Here is a 13,149-nt window from a genome sequence, read left to right as displayed (position 1 = left end):
GTGTTTGCTTGACCAGTGCATTCTCTTGGCAAAAACTCTATTAGCCTTTGCCCTGCTTCATTCTGTACTCCAAGGCCAAATTTGCCTGTTACTCCAGGTGTTTCTTGACTTGCTACTTTTGCATTCCAGTCCGCTATAATGAAAAGGACATCTTTTTTGGCTGTTAGTTCTAAAAGGTCTTGTAGGTATTCATAGAACTGTTCAACTTCAGCTTTTTCAGTGTTACTGGTTGGGGCATAGACTTGGGTTACTGTGATATTGAATGGTTTGCCTTGGAAATGAACAAGAGATCATTCTGTCCTTTTTGAGACTGCATCCAAGTACTGCATTTCAGACTCTTTTGTTGACTATGATGGCTACTCCATTTCTTCTAAGGGATTATTGCCCACAGTAGTAGATATAATGGTCATCTGAGTTAAATTCACCCATTCCACCCTAGTACTTTCATAAAAGCATACTTTCAAAACTTAGCATTTAGAATTGTATGGATAGTTATGCTTTTCAAATGACCCCACCACTTTATCCTGTCAATAGTTCCCTCACTTTCTTCTTTTTGGCTCAAAGTATATAATTATCATTTTAATCACTCTTGCCAGCACTCAAATTTTCTTGCCTCTTTTGTTACCTTTTGTTGAATGATTTTGGCAAACTTTTAATACTTAATGATTCTAAATTAGTTATAGTTGAAACATTTTTTAAATAGAAATGTATTTGCAAAACGATTTTTCTACTGACTTGAAACTTTATGTTTATCATCTTTTTATTTTTAAACTAATTTCCTGATACTATTAATGGTCATCTTTTAAAATTCATTATTAGCACTCTTAACAGTGTATCTTTTTTGATCTCTTTAAGTACTTGTGGGATTATGGCATCTTTGCGATTAATGAGGGGGTCTCTACTAAAATAAAAATTCTGAATTAAATTACAGTATTTCTGGTTTTATTCTAGGTCATCTAAGAGTACAAGCACTTCTGCTTCTCAAACTTCGATCAAAGTGTTAGAGCTGAACTTCCCAGCCTCTCCACTAACTGGCAGCACTTCCAGACCAACTAGTGCTAGCAGTGCCTCCAGTACTGGTAAAAGTAGAAAGACCAGCAAATAAACATTTTAAATCTCTGTCACAAAACCAAAAATCTCCTAAATTTAAAATAGTATATCACACCCTATTCTTTTGGGTGCCTTATACTGATATAGAGGCCTGCTGAGATAAGTGTTAGAAATACAAAATGACCAGAGAAAAGTTTTATCCAGTGGAAAATGTAAAAACTTCATGCTAGCTATGAAACTACTCACTTCTAATAGAATCTTTTAGGAAGAAATCTCTAAAGATTTACTGTACTATATAGTTTATAACACTATTAAATTCTTTTAGCCTAGATGATCCTGAAATTGTTTTATTATTAAAAGAAATATTTCTCAGACTTTGGGAGAAGAAATCTGTTAGTTTCTTCTTTTAGCATTACCTCTCCCCCTCCCTCCACCAAGAAAACAGCTGATAGGAAAGAGAACCACTATATATCAACAACAGTGAAGCTTAAATTTCTAGGAAGTAGGCCACTCTGATCTTTAAAGAAGTCAAACAGTGAAGATTCTGCTGTCAAGATACAACCAAGAATATGTTTTCAAGATTTCCTTGATTTAATAAACAATTTAAAGAAAGCCAGGTGTAATTAGATTTGCAATAGGAATTCTGTAAATTTCCAGTAAAGGTAGACTACCAGATTAAGAATTAGTTATTTCTGTCAGTTCTTTATAAGTGCCCAACACGTTGAACTCTGGAATAGAGGGTGAAGTATGACTATGTTTTAAAACTGGTTTTCAAATAAATGTATCAGAATATATATACTTAAATGAGTACTGTCTCCTTCAAATCTTGGGAAAAAGTATTTCTTACGAACACTGTCACTGTTTAGAACTGTCACTTGCAATTCCTTCTGAAAGGCAGTAATGGTAGTAAACCTGTTTCTCTGGATCACTGGAGTATTTATTGTCATTTCTTGTAATAGGCAGCAAAAGGGACAGCTAAGTCCAATAAATAAGATGGGTAAAAAGCTGAATGTGTTTTTTTTTTGTAAAACATTATTCTGGTGAGATTTGTGAAATATAAAAACTGATTAATCTTAGGATCACTTTGGATGTTCACCAAAATTCTCATTCTTCGCCCTATTTTACTTTGCAAATCACCTGGAAGTTGAAGTATTCAACACTGTATTCCAAGCAGGCAGGGACTAGTACTGTGACCTTGGGAAAGTTACTTCCCTATGCTTTTTTTCTCATTTATAATATAGAGACAGTAAAAGTTATCTACGTTAAGTTTACTGAAATCAGGTAATTTATATAAAGGCACAGGGCCTGACACACTGGAATTGCATAGTGAAAATGAAAAGTCGCTCAGTCATGTCCGACTCTTGTGACCCCATGGAATTCTCCAGGCCAAGAGTAGTGTAGTGGGTAGCCTATCCCTTCTCTAGTGGATCTTTCCTACCCAGGAATTGAACTGGAGTGTCCTGCATTGCAGGCAGATTCTTTACTAACTGAGCTATCAGGGAAGCCCTGGAACTGAACAGTAGCTTCTACCTATTATTGAGCCACCAAGCAAAGCCTAGCACAGTATTTGTGGAATGGTTAAGTTATATTAAGTTTTGGTATTTTATTGCTGGCAAGAACTGAGAGACAGAACAAGGACTAAGCGTCTTCTTCTGCTAGCATTCTCTGTCACTTACACATTTATAGATGGGGATACTCGCTACCCTTCAACCCACCCATCCAGTGTCATCATGAACTGGAAAGATTCTAAAGCCTATGACATTCTAAACACCTATGACTCCTATGTATACCTATCTCTATTCTCATCTATACTGTTTTTACTAATTTGGGAAGAATCATTATGATCCAAGTTCCTTCCTTCTTCAGCTCTAGTTGCTAAATTTAATTCTGAGTAAGTCCAGGTTCTGTCAGCTGAATCATTTATTCAGACTTTAGGAAGAAAAGCAGAAATGCAAGCCAGCTCTACGTTATCAAAAAACACACTCAGTGCCTTCTCAACTGGACATTTGCAATACTAGGACAGTTTCCTAACTTCCTTTCCCTTAGTGGAAGACCAGATTTACAGTGTGCTTCACTTGCCACTGCTGCTTTTGCTAGGACTCTTTCCTACTCTGATCTATTCTTGCCTGGAATGTATGGTCTTGTCAATATTTAAAGAAATTTCTTAGGGCTACACTGCTAGCAAGTAAGGAAAAAAAGAGAGTTGAGCAAAATGAGCCCTTATTCAACTTTCATGGCTTTATTCCTCAAGTACTTTTAAACATCTGGCACATAAATCATTTTAATTACATCAGGCTTTAGAAGTCAATTAGACAAGACACATATCTGTCTACCATTTAAAAATAAATGTTATGCAAGAAAATTCACCTTTAAACAAATAATGATTATAAAATGGTATCTAACATTCAAATAATCTCTTTAGAAAGTCAAGAGCTTTTAACAGAATGAAATAATTTTTGATAAAAATGATCCAAGTGTTCAATGCACAAATTTAATATTTTCTCAAGCAGCAGAATAAGGTGAACCCAAGGAATTCTAACATACCATAGTACAATGAAGAAACAATACTTTGAGAGTTATCTTTAGGTGAAGAAGTTTAAATCATCAGAATAACTGTACATAACATACACACATAAAAAAAAAATTAAGCTATGAAAAGGGGACCTATAACTGAAACAAATATACTTTGAGAACTGCTATAAAAAGCAACTGATTTCCATAATGTCTACAAATAAAATAACCACGGGAGCAGAGATTTCTGCACTGGACTGTATTACTAAAAGATCCAAATATTTTAATTAAAAGTCTTTAGTCTAATATTGAGGATACCCTTGGCATATTAGTTTTTTGGCTTATTCCCTTTTTCTTTCTCAAATGCAGCTATCTGATTAAATATATTGAGTAAATTTTGAGGTAAATTTTTTTTAACTCCACCTTCTGAATGGTCTTTGCTATGGAGTCCCTCTCCCTGAACCTCTGTTTTAATATCCTCCTCGTAATTACCCTCTCTTTCATATTCTCCTTGATTTTTATTTAACTGATATCTTTGCTCATGTCTACTAAAATCACGTGATCCAGAGTAAGTGGATTTCTTATATTTTTCTCCTGACTTCCAAGAGTAGTCTGAGCTTGCTGGTGAAGTAGCATGTCTCGTGGAACCTGGCTCCCACTTTCTATAGTGCTCTTTTCTTCCTTCTGTATCTTTTTCAAATCTTCTATAACCATACAGTTTTACCTTATCCTCTGAGTTCCTATAAAAAGAATCTGAGGAATCTCTTCTACTGGAAAAATGTCTTTCTGATTTATATGGCTTTTCTGTTCTGCTACTACCTGCCTGAGTTTTATAGCTATCATAAAAATCTCTTGGATCTTCAGACCTACCTCCAAAATCATCCGGAATTTCAACAGAAGATGATGAGAAAGAACATTTATCTTTTTCTTTTACCTGTTTCTTTTGATATGGTAACCTATCCTGCTTTTCCAATAGTTTTTCCACTTCTTGTTTTTGGTTAAGAAAAGATGCTGACGTATTAGCTGGAACTGGGAAGCACTCATCTTTCTTATTCTGATCTATCTGATTTGAGGATGCCTTAGCTGAATGCCTTTTGGAACTTCGAGAAGACTCTGAGCGGTTCCTCTTATGTTTCTTATGCCTTTTGTGACCAGAAGATGAAGAGGATGAAGAAGAAGAAACTGATTCATCAGCAGAAGAAACACTTGAAGAAGAAGTTGATTTTCTTCTTTTTTTCTTTAGCCTAAAAAAATGTAGTTAACTCATCAGATATGTTGAGTATAAAAATGTTTAATTACCCATAAAGATTTTAGTTCTATTTTATTCTCTTTAAAGATTTCATAAAAGTTTGCAGCTTATATTAGAATTATAGTAATAAGTTTAGTTTTTACTACAATATCCAATTTTACCATTAGTCGTGACTTTTGGAAAAAAATACTTGTGTAGACAACTGTCACTGTAAGCAAATCCATCATTTTTGAAATACAGTGACATTTCTAAAATTATCTTAAAAATTTAAGACCATCTGAATACATAAAGGAAAGAACTGAAGTTTTACATTTGGCTACATCTAGTTCATGGTTTTACCACCTCAGGATTATTAACATTTTTGGCCAAATAACTCTTTGCTGGGAGGGTGGGGTGGCAGTGGGGAAATCCTACATTATTAAGTTTAGCAACATCTCTGACCTCTATCCACTAGATGCCAGTAGCACCTACCAATTATGAAAACCAAAAATGTCCCAAGGGAAACCACACCCAGTTGAGAACTACTGCTCTAATTCTGAAACATTTCTCCCTAAAATACAGATAATTAAAATAACATATTTTAATTCTACTTTTTTTTTTTTGCAGAATTCTAGCCATCCATTCTACTTTATCTCTTTTACAGAAAAATTTATGGTACACATACTTGCTAAGAATCATTGATTACGACTTGAAACACTTTTTTACTTACTTTATCTCCCAAATGGCACTTTGGTTCAACTGAGTACTTGCTTTAAGTTTAAAAATACTGAATATTACAGTTTACCTTTTCTCCTCTTTTAAGAGCTTACGCAACTTTTCTGCACTTGTTTCTATTTTCTTTGTTTTCTGCTTTTCTTCCTTTTCAGCTTGTTTTTCTCTTAATTCCAAAGATTTCTTTTAGAACCCAGATATCGGAAAAAACCACACGTTAAAAATAGCAGAATATATAAAATCCAGTTTTCAAAAGACCAACCCACCCCCCAACCAGAAACCAATTGTGGTATACCCAAATCACCATATATCCAGCATTAAAAAAGTATTTTTAACATATAAAAATTAATCACAGGTGTTTGGCATTAATCATTGAACAGCCAGAACAGTATTGAGGACCATATTGCAGTTGGTATTCCATGAAAAAAAAGGGAAGCCATTGCATTGATACCCATGACCCAGAGTGCAAGAAAGAGAAAAAAAAAAAAAATACATGAAAAATATTAAAAAAAAAAAACATTAAAAATTGAAACAGGACACAAATTTTATAAATAAAATTCGAAGAAAGAAATCCCGATATGGTGAGTTGAGAGGGGAATCACCATGTTCAAATACAAACCATTTAAAAAATAGCACAGCCCAGTTGGATGCATGGTTACATAAGAAATCATTTTCCAGTTTGAGGATGGGGATGAGCAGCACCAGATGTCAGACACAGCAGCAATGGTCCAATTCAGAAGAAAATGCATGAGAAAACATCATCATCAGTATTACAGGAAAAGACAGTTTAAAATATTTTTCAGAACGGTTTTTATAATTATTTCAATTACAGTAATAATACTGAATTTTGTAACCATCAGGAAAGCTCACTACAAGGACAATTCTACAGGGACAACTGCATGCTAAACAGGCAATGGGAATTTTCTCAACAAAACTATGAAGTAATGTCAAACCTAATTAAGAAAAACTGTATCTAAAAAACTTTTCATAATGCCATAATTAAGTGATCTAGAATAGTTTCCCTAGAAGAAAGTTAAGTTTTGGCATTAATTTAAAAATGACTACATTTCTAAGAGGAAATAAAGAATCACCTGCATATATATATGAAGCTTCTGCAAAGCATCCTCTGCATCTTTAAAAGTTTCATCCAAAGCCAAAGCTTTCTTATAATAACTTTCAGCATTTAAAAACTTTTCTTCTTCTTCTAACCTAAATTCAAAAGGAAAATTTAGCTTTTTTGGTAAAAATCAGAAGTTCTCAAATATGCATGTAGGGCAGAAGCTTATGAGAGTTCATTAGGGAAAAACTATGTTTAGCAAATTATTTTCCAAATTGAACAATACTTAAATACTTCTGCTATTTTTTTGTTAGTGTTGTTGTAAAAGATAATATAAAACCACATAAAACAAATCAGAGAAACTGAACTCAAAGATACAGAGAACAGACTGGCAGTTGCTGGAGGTGGGGCTGGGGGTGGATAAAATGGGTGAAAATGATTCATTTTGTAAACTTCCATGTATAAGAATAAAGTCCTGAGGATGTAATATACAGCATTGTGATTACAGTTAGTACCATACTGTATATTTGAAAGTTGCAAAAAGAGTACATCTTAAAAGTTCTCATCACAAGAAAAAAATAACATAACTGTGTGATGATGAATGTTAACCAGACACAATGGTCAACTCTTCACAATATATACATAAATTGAATCCTATGTTGAAAGTAACCTGAAACTAACATAAAGTTATGTGTCAATTATATCTCAATTAAATGAAAAAACAAACAAGAACTCATTACTGATAACTAAAGCCATACTGTAGGTTAAGCAGTGGCATTTTAATATAATTTGTGAAAACACACGATCAATGATACCCTCTGAAATTTAGTATGATCTTGACCTTTAGCACAGAATTATGTAGGCTGACTTTTCCTAGTAGTTTATGAAGAGTTTTCATTTCTACAGAAAAATTTTCCCAGAAGATTCACTGCTAAAATCGCAAATATCAAGGCAAACATATTACAACCAGCCTGCAGAAAGGATAATCATCATCATTATTAGATGATGCTCACAAGTCTATGTTGTGAAATATCAGAATGAGAAAGTTTAGACACAGATCAGTGAAAGGATTTTGCACAATATTTTCAGTTTTTAGAAAGCAGGAAAAGGTATTCACTGTAAAACAAATGAATAAACCCAGTGGTTTCAATGCAATCACTTCTGCGTCAGATAGGATGAGGGGAGGAAGGAACAAGCCAAAGACGATCAAGATTTCTGGACTGGATGACCAAATAGATGGTGTTGCCATTCACAGAGCGAAAAATCACGAGTATGTGAATAGTAAGACAACCACATCTAAGTAGGCACTAGCTATGTATCTAGGGGCTTCCCTGGTGGCTCAGACAGTAAAGAATCCGCCTGCATTGTGGGAGACCTGGGTCTGATCCCTGCGTTAGGAAGATCCCCTGGAGCAGGGCATGGCAACCCACACCAGTATTCTTGCCTGGAGAATCCCCAGGGACAGAGGAGCCTGGCAGGCTACAATCCATGGGGTTGCAAAGAGTTGGACACAACTGAACGACTAAGCACAGTTATGTAAGCTATGTAAGAAAGAAAAAAGCTGCTCCAATCACTTGGGTCCAAGTAGAAGTTCTTATCAGTTAAAAACAAACATTGCAAAATTTCATTTATATGGAGTTCTGAAATGATCATACAAACAGTAATGATCTGGCAAATTCATGAAGCAGAAAAGAGATGATTCTATTTAAGAAAAAATGATAGCAAAAAAGATGCTGGGCCGTAATTATTAAAGCAGGCTGTTACCCAATTGTTTATATTAAAAGTATTATATATCTTCAAAATATTTTATAAATTAGACTTGTCTGTTAGTCATTATGCCAAGTACTATGCCAGTATCTCAGGACAGTATAATATAGGTTACAGGGTTTGTTCTTAATGTTTTGCTCTTCATTTAATCTAAGTTCATGGATTTTATTAGACAAAGGAGAGCAATAAGTTGACTACAACAGTGAAATCTTATGCACAATGAACTAGAGTTCTCAATTTATATTTCTGGCATTATAATTACTAGAATGATGAAATGAGTTAGAAATTCCTCTCTATTAAAAACTTTTGGTGTGTGTCCAGGTATAAAATTTTACCTATTATCTTTCTATGTAGTAAAATACATACTCAGAACAGTGAACTCAAGACACTAAAATATCTCCAATCATGAAGAAAGTAAGTAATAAGGAAGGATAAAAGGACCAGAAAATGTAAAAAGGACTATATTTAAAAAACATTTTCAATCAAAACTGAAACTAAGAGTATCTGAAATAAGTCAAAGATGTTATTTCCTTAGTTCAAGATTTTATAGTAGTTGGCTATTAAATATTAGATCTCTACTATTAAACAAATCTGACACTTACTGCCCTCCTCTTTCTACAAGTGTCTGGCAGAGGTATTTTCTTGCATTTCTGTGAGTTGGACAGTTTTCCAGTGCAAGCTCAAAATCTTCTATTGCTTTGTTCAGACTTCCTTTTGTTGCATATCTATAGATATGAGACAAAATTAGAGAAATTTATCTTGTGAGCTATTCACAAATCTTATACACATTTATCCTGTAAATATTCCTCAAAACCCATGATCCACTTACAATGCTCCACGAGCTACCAAAGCTTCCACATTTTGTTTGTCTATTTCCAGAGCCTTATTGTATTCATTCATAGCATCCACATGGCGTCCAACCTTAAAATAATCAACTCCAATCTTCACACTAAAAATATATTTTAAAGCATACATAACAAATATTTCACAGAATATCCAAACAAAATGTTAGCATAAATAAAATTTTAAAGCAAACCAAATTTAACAGTTATTAGTCTTCAATATTCTCAGTATAACTAAGAAAGAGTCTTTGGATAATTTCGTTAACAAATATTTATGAAATCCAGATATTAATATACTAATTCCTTTTTAACAAAATTTAAAAAATATTGGCTAAAATGCAAATCTTTGAAGTTTACAACATAGTAGCATTTATATCTATAAAAAAGCTAATCTCAAAAAGGTATCATTTAAATTCATTTATAAACAAATTTTGTCTTAAAGATGACATAAGCATGCTTGCATTAACCAGTTAGATTAAATAATGCAATTGTTCAGTGACAAAATCTTCATACCATTTTAAAGCCCATGATGCAGACTGCTTCTTTCTTAATGCAGAAGCAAAATCATCCTCAGAGAAATTTTTGCTATTAAAGAAAATAAAAGTCAAACTGTAAATACTTTTTTGGGTAACTACATCTCATTTTACCTGACAGATAAAAACTGAATCTCAAGCAAGAAATTTGTATTCCCATTTATAATGCAAAAATTTTGAACTCTCAGGAATGACTATTATTATTAAACAGTATTTCCCTTTAGCATATACATAAAATTCTTATAAATTTTCTGCATCTTACAAATTTTTTCTGCATCTACCTGGTCACACGGCACACATCAATCAGTGATAAGACTCCATTCCAGAAGAAGGGATCACCTAGTTCATTCAAACTTTGGCATACTGCTGCCACCAAGCTTAGGATAATCAACTATGTTCTTCAGTTATGCAGTTAACAGCACCACAGACCTCACCACTTAACAGAACAATACTGATTTACTATACCTTTGAAGGCCTCTCATTAAGGATGGTGGATTAGATTCATCTATTCCTAGTTTTCCTAAAAGGAATTCAACTACTCCTGGATTAACAAATCCCAAAGAACTCTGCATGATATTCTCATAGGATTCCAAAGAATTGCTATTTAGTTCAACACTTTTCCTTAAAAAAAAAACAAACAAAAAACATCACAAAATATAATGATGATTAAGATGATTAACACAATTAAATACCATGTCCCATTTTCATTATGGAAATAACATTACTATATGGGATTTAAATACTCAGACCATTTTTGTACATGAAGGTGTGGCAATTATGATTTGGTTCCTTTTACCAAGTTTGAGCTGTTTTATGGGTTATAAAAATAAAAGTAGCATATTTTGAAATAAGAGAAATTAGAATTCTACTTTATTGTTAGAAGTTGGGCAAAATTTGCAATTTTTTAGCCAAGAAACTGTTTTGCAATTAACTTGTTGAGACAATGTGGATAAAATTACCTGTAGTACAAAGGAAGTTCTTCAGAACTAATTACACCTAATTTAATACCAGATAGGTGTGGTGGAAGAGATGAGCTATATAGAGATACTGCAAGCTTTTCATGGTATCTGTCAATATCCTTGATTCCAGCTTAAAAAATAAGAAAATTAAGTTGATTAGCAAAGCAATGCAAACTAATATAAACATGACCAGTTATTTTTTTTTTTTTTTACTACTATGAGGAAACTGATCACCTCGAATGATGTCACCAGTTTGGTAATATGATAAAGGATCCCCATGGTTACTGATTGAAGGCACATCTCTTAATGGACATAGAGCCTGCAATGAGAAGCACTGTAAAACACCAGACATTCTATTCTTCAGTGAGAAGTGTCTTCTTTTATTCTAGCAGTTCAGTATCAACAGGTAAGACTTGACGGGAATATTAAGAAAACAACTAGCACCCTTGAGTCTAAATTTAAATGTCTGTGCCCAAACATAATTAAAAAAAGTTTTCTGGTTCAGGTCAAAGCTAAACTCTCATGAAACTTGCAATTAGTTTTAGAAACTGAATATAAGTATGCATGATGAAACAAAAAGATATTTTGTGTTTATTAAATATAAAACTAAAATCTGTCCAGAAAGTAGGAGACTTCCAAAGAAAATGAAATGTGAATTCTTCTAGGTTTAGGTGTGTTATCGAGTTTGTGGTATCTTCTTGGTTTTCTTCCCTCTCTATCTGCCTTAATAGACAATATCAAACCTTTCAAATTAAAGCGACATAGTATATTTCAAATTTAGATCTATTCACCTTGGGCAAAGTATCATGACATACAAAATCACTTAATTATTGGAAATATACACATAAGACAAGACTTTGTTTCTAAATTATCCACATGCAAGTATCTAATGCTGAATACTAAATAATTAAAGACTTTTCAGAAATAACCCAGGCTACTAACTAATCTCACCAGGTCCACTAATATCTGAGTATTTAAAAAAGGACCCCACTTCTGCCAGCCAAAGGACCAAATCTCCCAAACTATAAACAGTGGCAGAAACTGTAATTCTATTACTGCCAATAATTTTTTAATAAAAAAGTACTTAATTTTTCTATTAATATTTAATTCTCAAAAGTAGGTCTGCAGAGTACACTTAATTACAGCTGGATGAAAAGATATAATTTTTGCACTGAGATGACATTCTTATCAAAAACAAATAACTAAAAGGTGAGTAACTTACTGTGATTTCTAAGTGGGATATATCTCTCATAATGCCACTGCCTAAACAAATCAACACCATGAAAAACCCAAATTCCCGAATGGAACTAATTCTTCCAATCACTATATCACCACGCTCAATATCTCGAAAAAACAGCTCTCTCCGGTCCATACTAGGTATCTCCATGAATTGCTCTAACGGTGGCATGACTGCATAATAATCTGAAAAAATAAGTAACAAAATTACTAACAACAGTTCTGTGTTCCGCTTCATCAAAGTGCTGTTAAACCAAAACGCAACAATTTTAAGACTAAACACACCATCATTGTCTTCACTAACTTCAGCAGTTGCAGGTGCATCTGATTTCCAGGAAAGTGCAAAAAGCAGATCCGCTTTTTTGGAAATGAATTTTTGTATTTCAATGTTGTCAACTCTCCTCTCTTTTCTTAAAAAGAAAAAAAAATTTATGAAAACTGGTTTTTCTGCAAAACTTTTTAGTACGTACAAGCTTCTGCTCTCTGCTTTCACTGCCCAATCATGTCCATCCTAAGCTCTTGGCCACACATCCTCCGAAAAAAAAGTTTTAATCAGGGATCCCCTCACACGCCAGTATGTAAATGGAGGACGCGGTAACTTAAAAACACAGCCGCGCTGTTCCAGATATACACAAAGGATTTTAGCTAAAGAATCCGGTGGCAGTACTAGATTTAAAAGTTCAACCCACATCCCGCATTGCCCACATCAGGGAGAAGGTACCCTCTTCCATCCTGCCCTCGAAACCGGCGCCGCAGTCCTCACGTGCTCACAGCCTCGGCTCAGCAGCCGGACTGTGGAAATGGGAGCCCGGAGCTGCGTCCCCTCTCCCGTCTCGCAGCGGCGCCGCCGTCCCATTACCTGCCCGGTAACTGCTGCTGGCCCGGCGGGCCCCGGGCAGGGTCGGCTACCGACCCCAGGAGGCTCCGGAAGTGTGGGTTGTCCTGCTGTTCGCTCCGGAGCAGGGAGAGCAAAGATGGGCCGTGGAAATTTAGTGACTGCCGCAAGAGGTCTCGGTCCATGGCTAGAGACTGTCGTGACCAAAGGCCAGTGGGCTACCAGCACCCGGTTCCGTGCCCACTACTTCAGGCCGTGGTCATGGAGGCTGAGGAAGCGGCCTGAAAGCCGCCGGAAGCACGCATCGCAGACACCTCCAGAGTGGCCTCCCGGAAGTGTTCTGGAACCGCCCCCAGAGGCGGTGCTGCGAAGCGCAGTTTTGGTATCGCGAAATTGAGC

General features: G+C 34.8%; 3 protein-coding genes across 10 annotated transcripts in view; 2 read left to right on the top strand and 1 right to left on the bottom strand.

Moving 5' to 3' along the window:
- CCDC39 (coiled-coil domain 39 molecular ruler complex subunit) overlaps positions 1-1,854 on the top strand; it is a 53,997-nt gene extending 52,143 nt beyond the window's left edge. For both annotated transcript variants that reach the window (XM_081571039.1, XM_081571038.1), the window contains one exon: positions 952-1,854. In XM_081571039.1, the coding sequence (XP_081427165.1) occupies positions 952-1,105 (154 nt within the window). In that variant the 3' untranslated portion in view covers positions 1,106-1,854. The remainder of the gene's footprint in view (positions 1-951) is intronic.
- A 1,414-nt stretch (positions 1,855-3,268) lies between these two features.
- On the bottom strand, positions 3,269-13,092 carry TTC14 (tetratricopeptide repeat domain 14). 7 transcript variants are annotated; one of them, XR_014077133.1, is made up of 12 exons: positions 12,775-13,092; positions 12,201-12,325; positions 11,902-12,101; positions 10,914-10,998; positions 10,680-10,809; positions 10,186-10,341; positions 9,701-9,772; positions 9,175-9,294; positions 8,948-9,070; positions 6,141-6,730; positions 5,595-5,704; positions 3,269-4,805 (listed from the first exon to the last, which is right to left on the bottom strand). XR_014077133.1 is itself a non-coding variant. In XM_081571049.1 (12 exons), the coding sequence occupies exons 3-12, from the start codon at positions 12,085-12,087 to the stop codon at positions 3,890-3,892; spliced, it is 2,016 nt and encodes a 671-aa protein (XP_081427175.1). In that variant the 5' UTR covers positions 12,088-12,101; positions 12,201-12,325; positions 12,637-13,092; the 3' UTR covers positions 3,269-3,889. The 7 variants fall into 7 exon arrangements, 5 of the variants coding, with proteins under 5 accessions (XP_081427175.1, XP_081427178.1, XP_081427174.1 ...); XR_014077134.1 differs by having other exon boundaries at positions 5,595-5,687; positions 6,613-6,730; XM_081571049.1 differs by having other exon boundaries at positions 6,613-6,730; positions 12,637-13,092.
- PEX5L (peroxisomal biogenesis factor 5 like) overlaps positions 10,902-13,149 on the top strand; it is an 817,344-nt gene continuing 815,096 nt past the window's right edge. Inside the window, exon 1 of the transcript XR_014077143.1 lies at positions 10,902-11,085. The gene's annotated coding sequence lies outside the window, so the exon portion shown is untranslated. The remainder of the gene's footprint in view (positions 11,086-13,149) is intronic.

This window comes from Giraffa tippelskirchi, chromosome 2, assembly GCF_054371585.1.
Source record: "Giraffa tippelskirchi isolate mGirTip1 chromosome 2, T2T-mGirTip1v1.2.pri, whole genome shotgun sequence".
NCBI classification, from domain to species: Eukaryota; Metazoa; Chordata; class Mammalia; order Artiodactyla; family Giraffidae; genus Giraffa; species Giraffa tippelskirchi.
The sequence above is the reverse complement of the archived record's forward strand: the minus strand, read 5'-3'. Positions and strand labels throughout refer to the sequence as shown.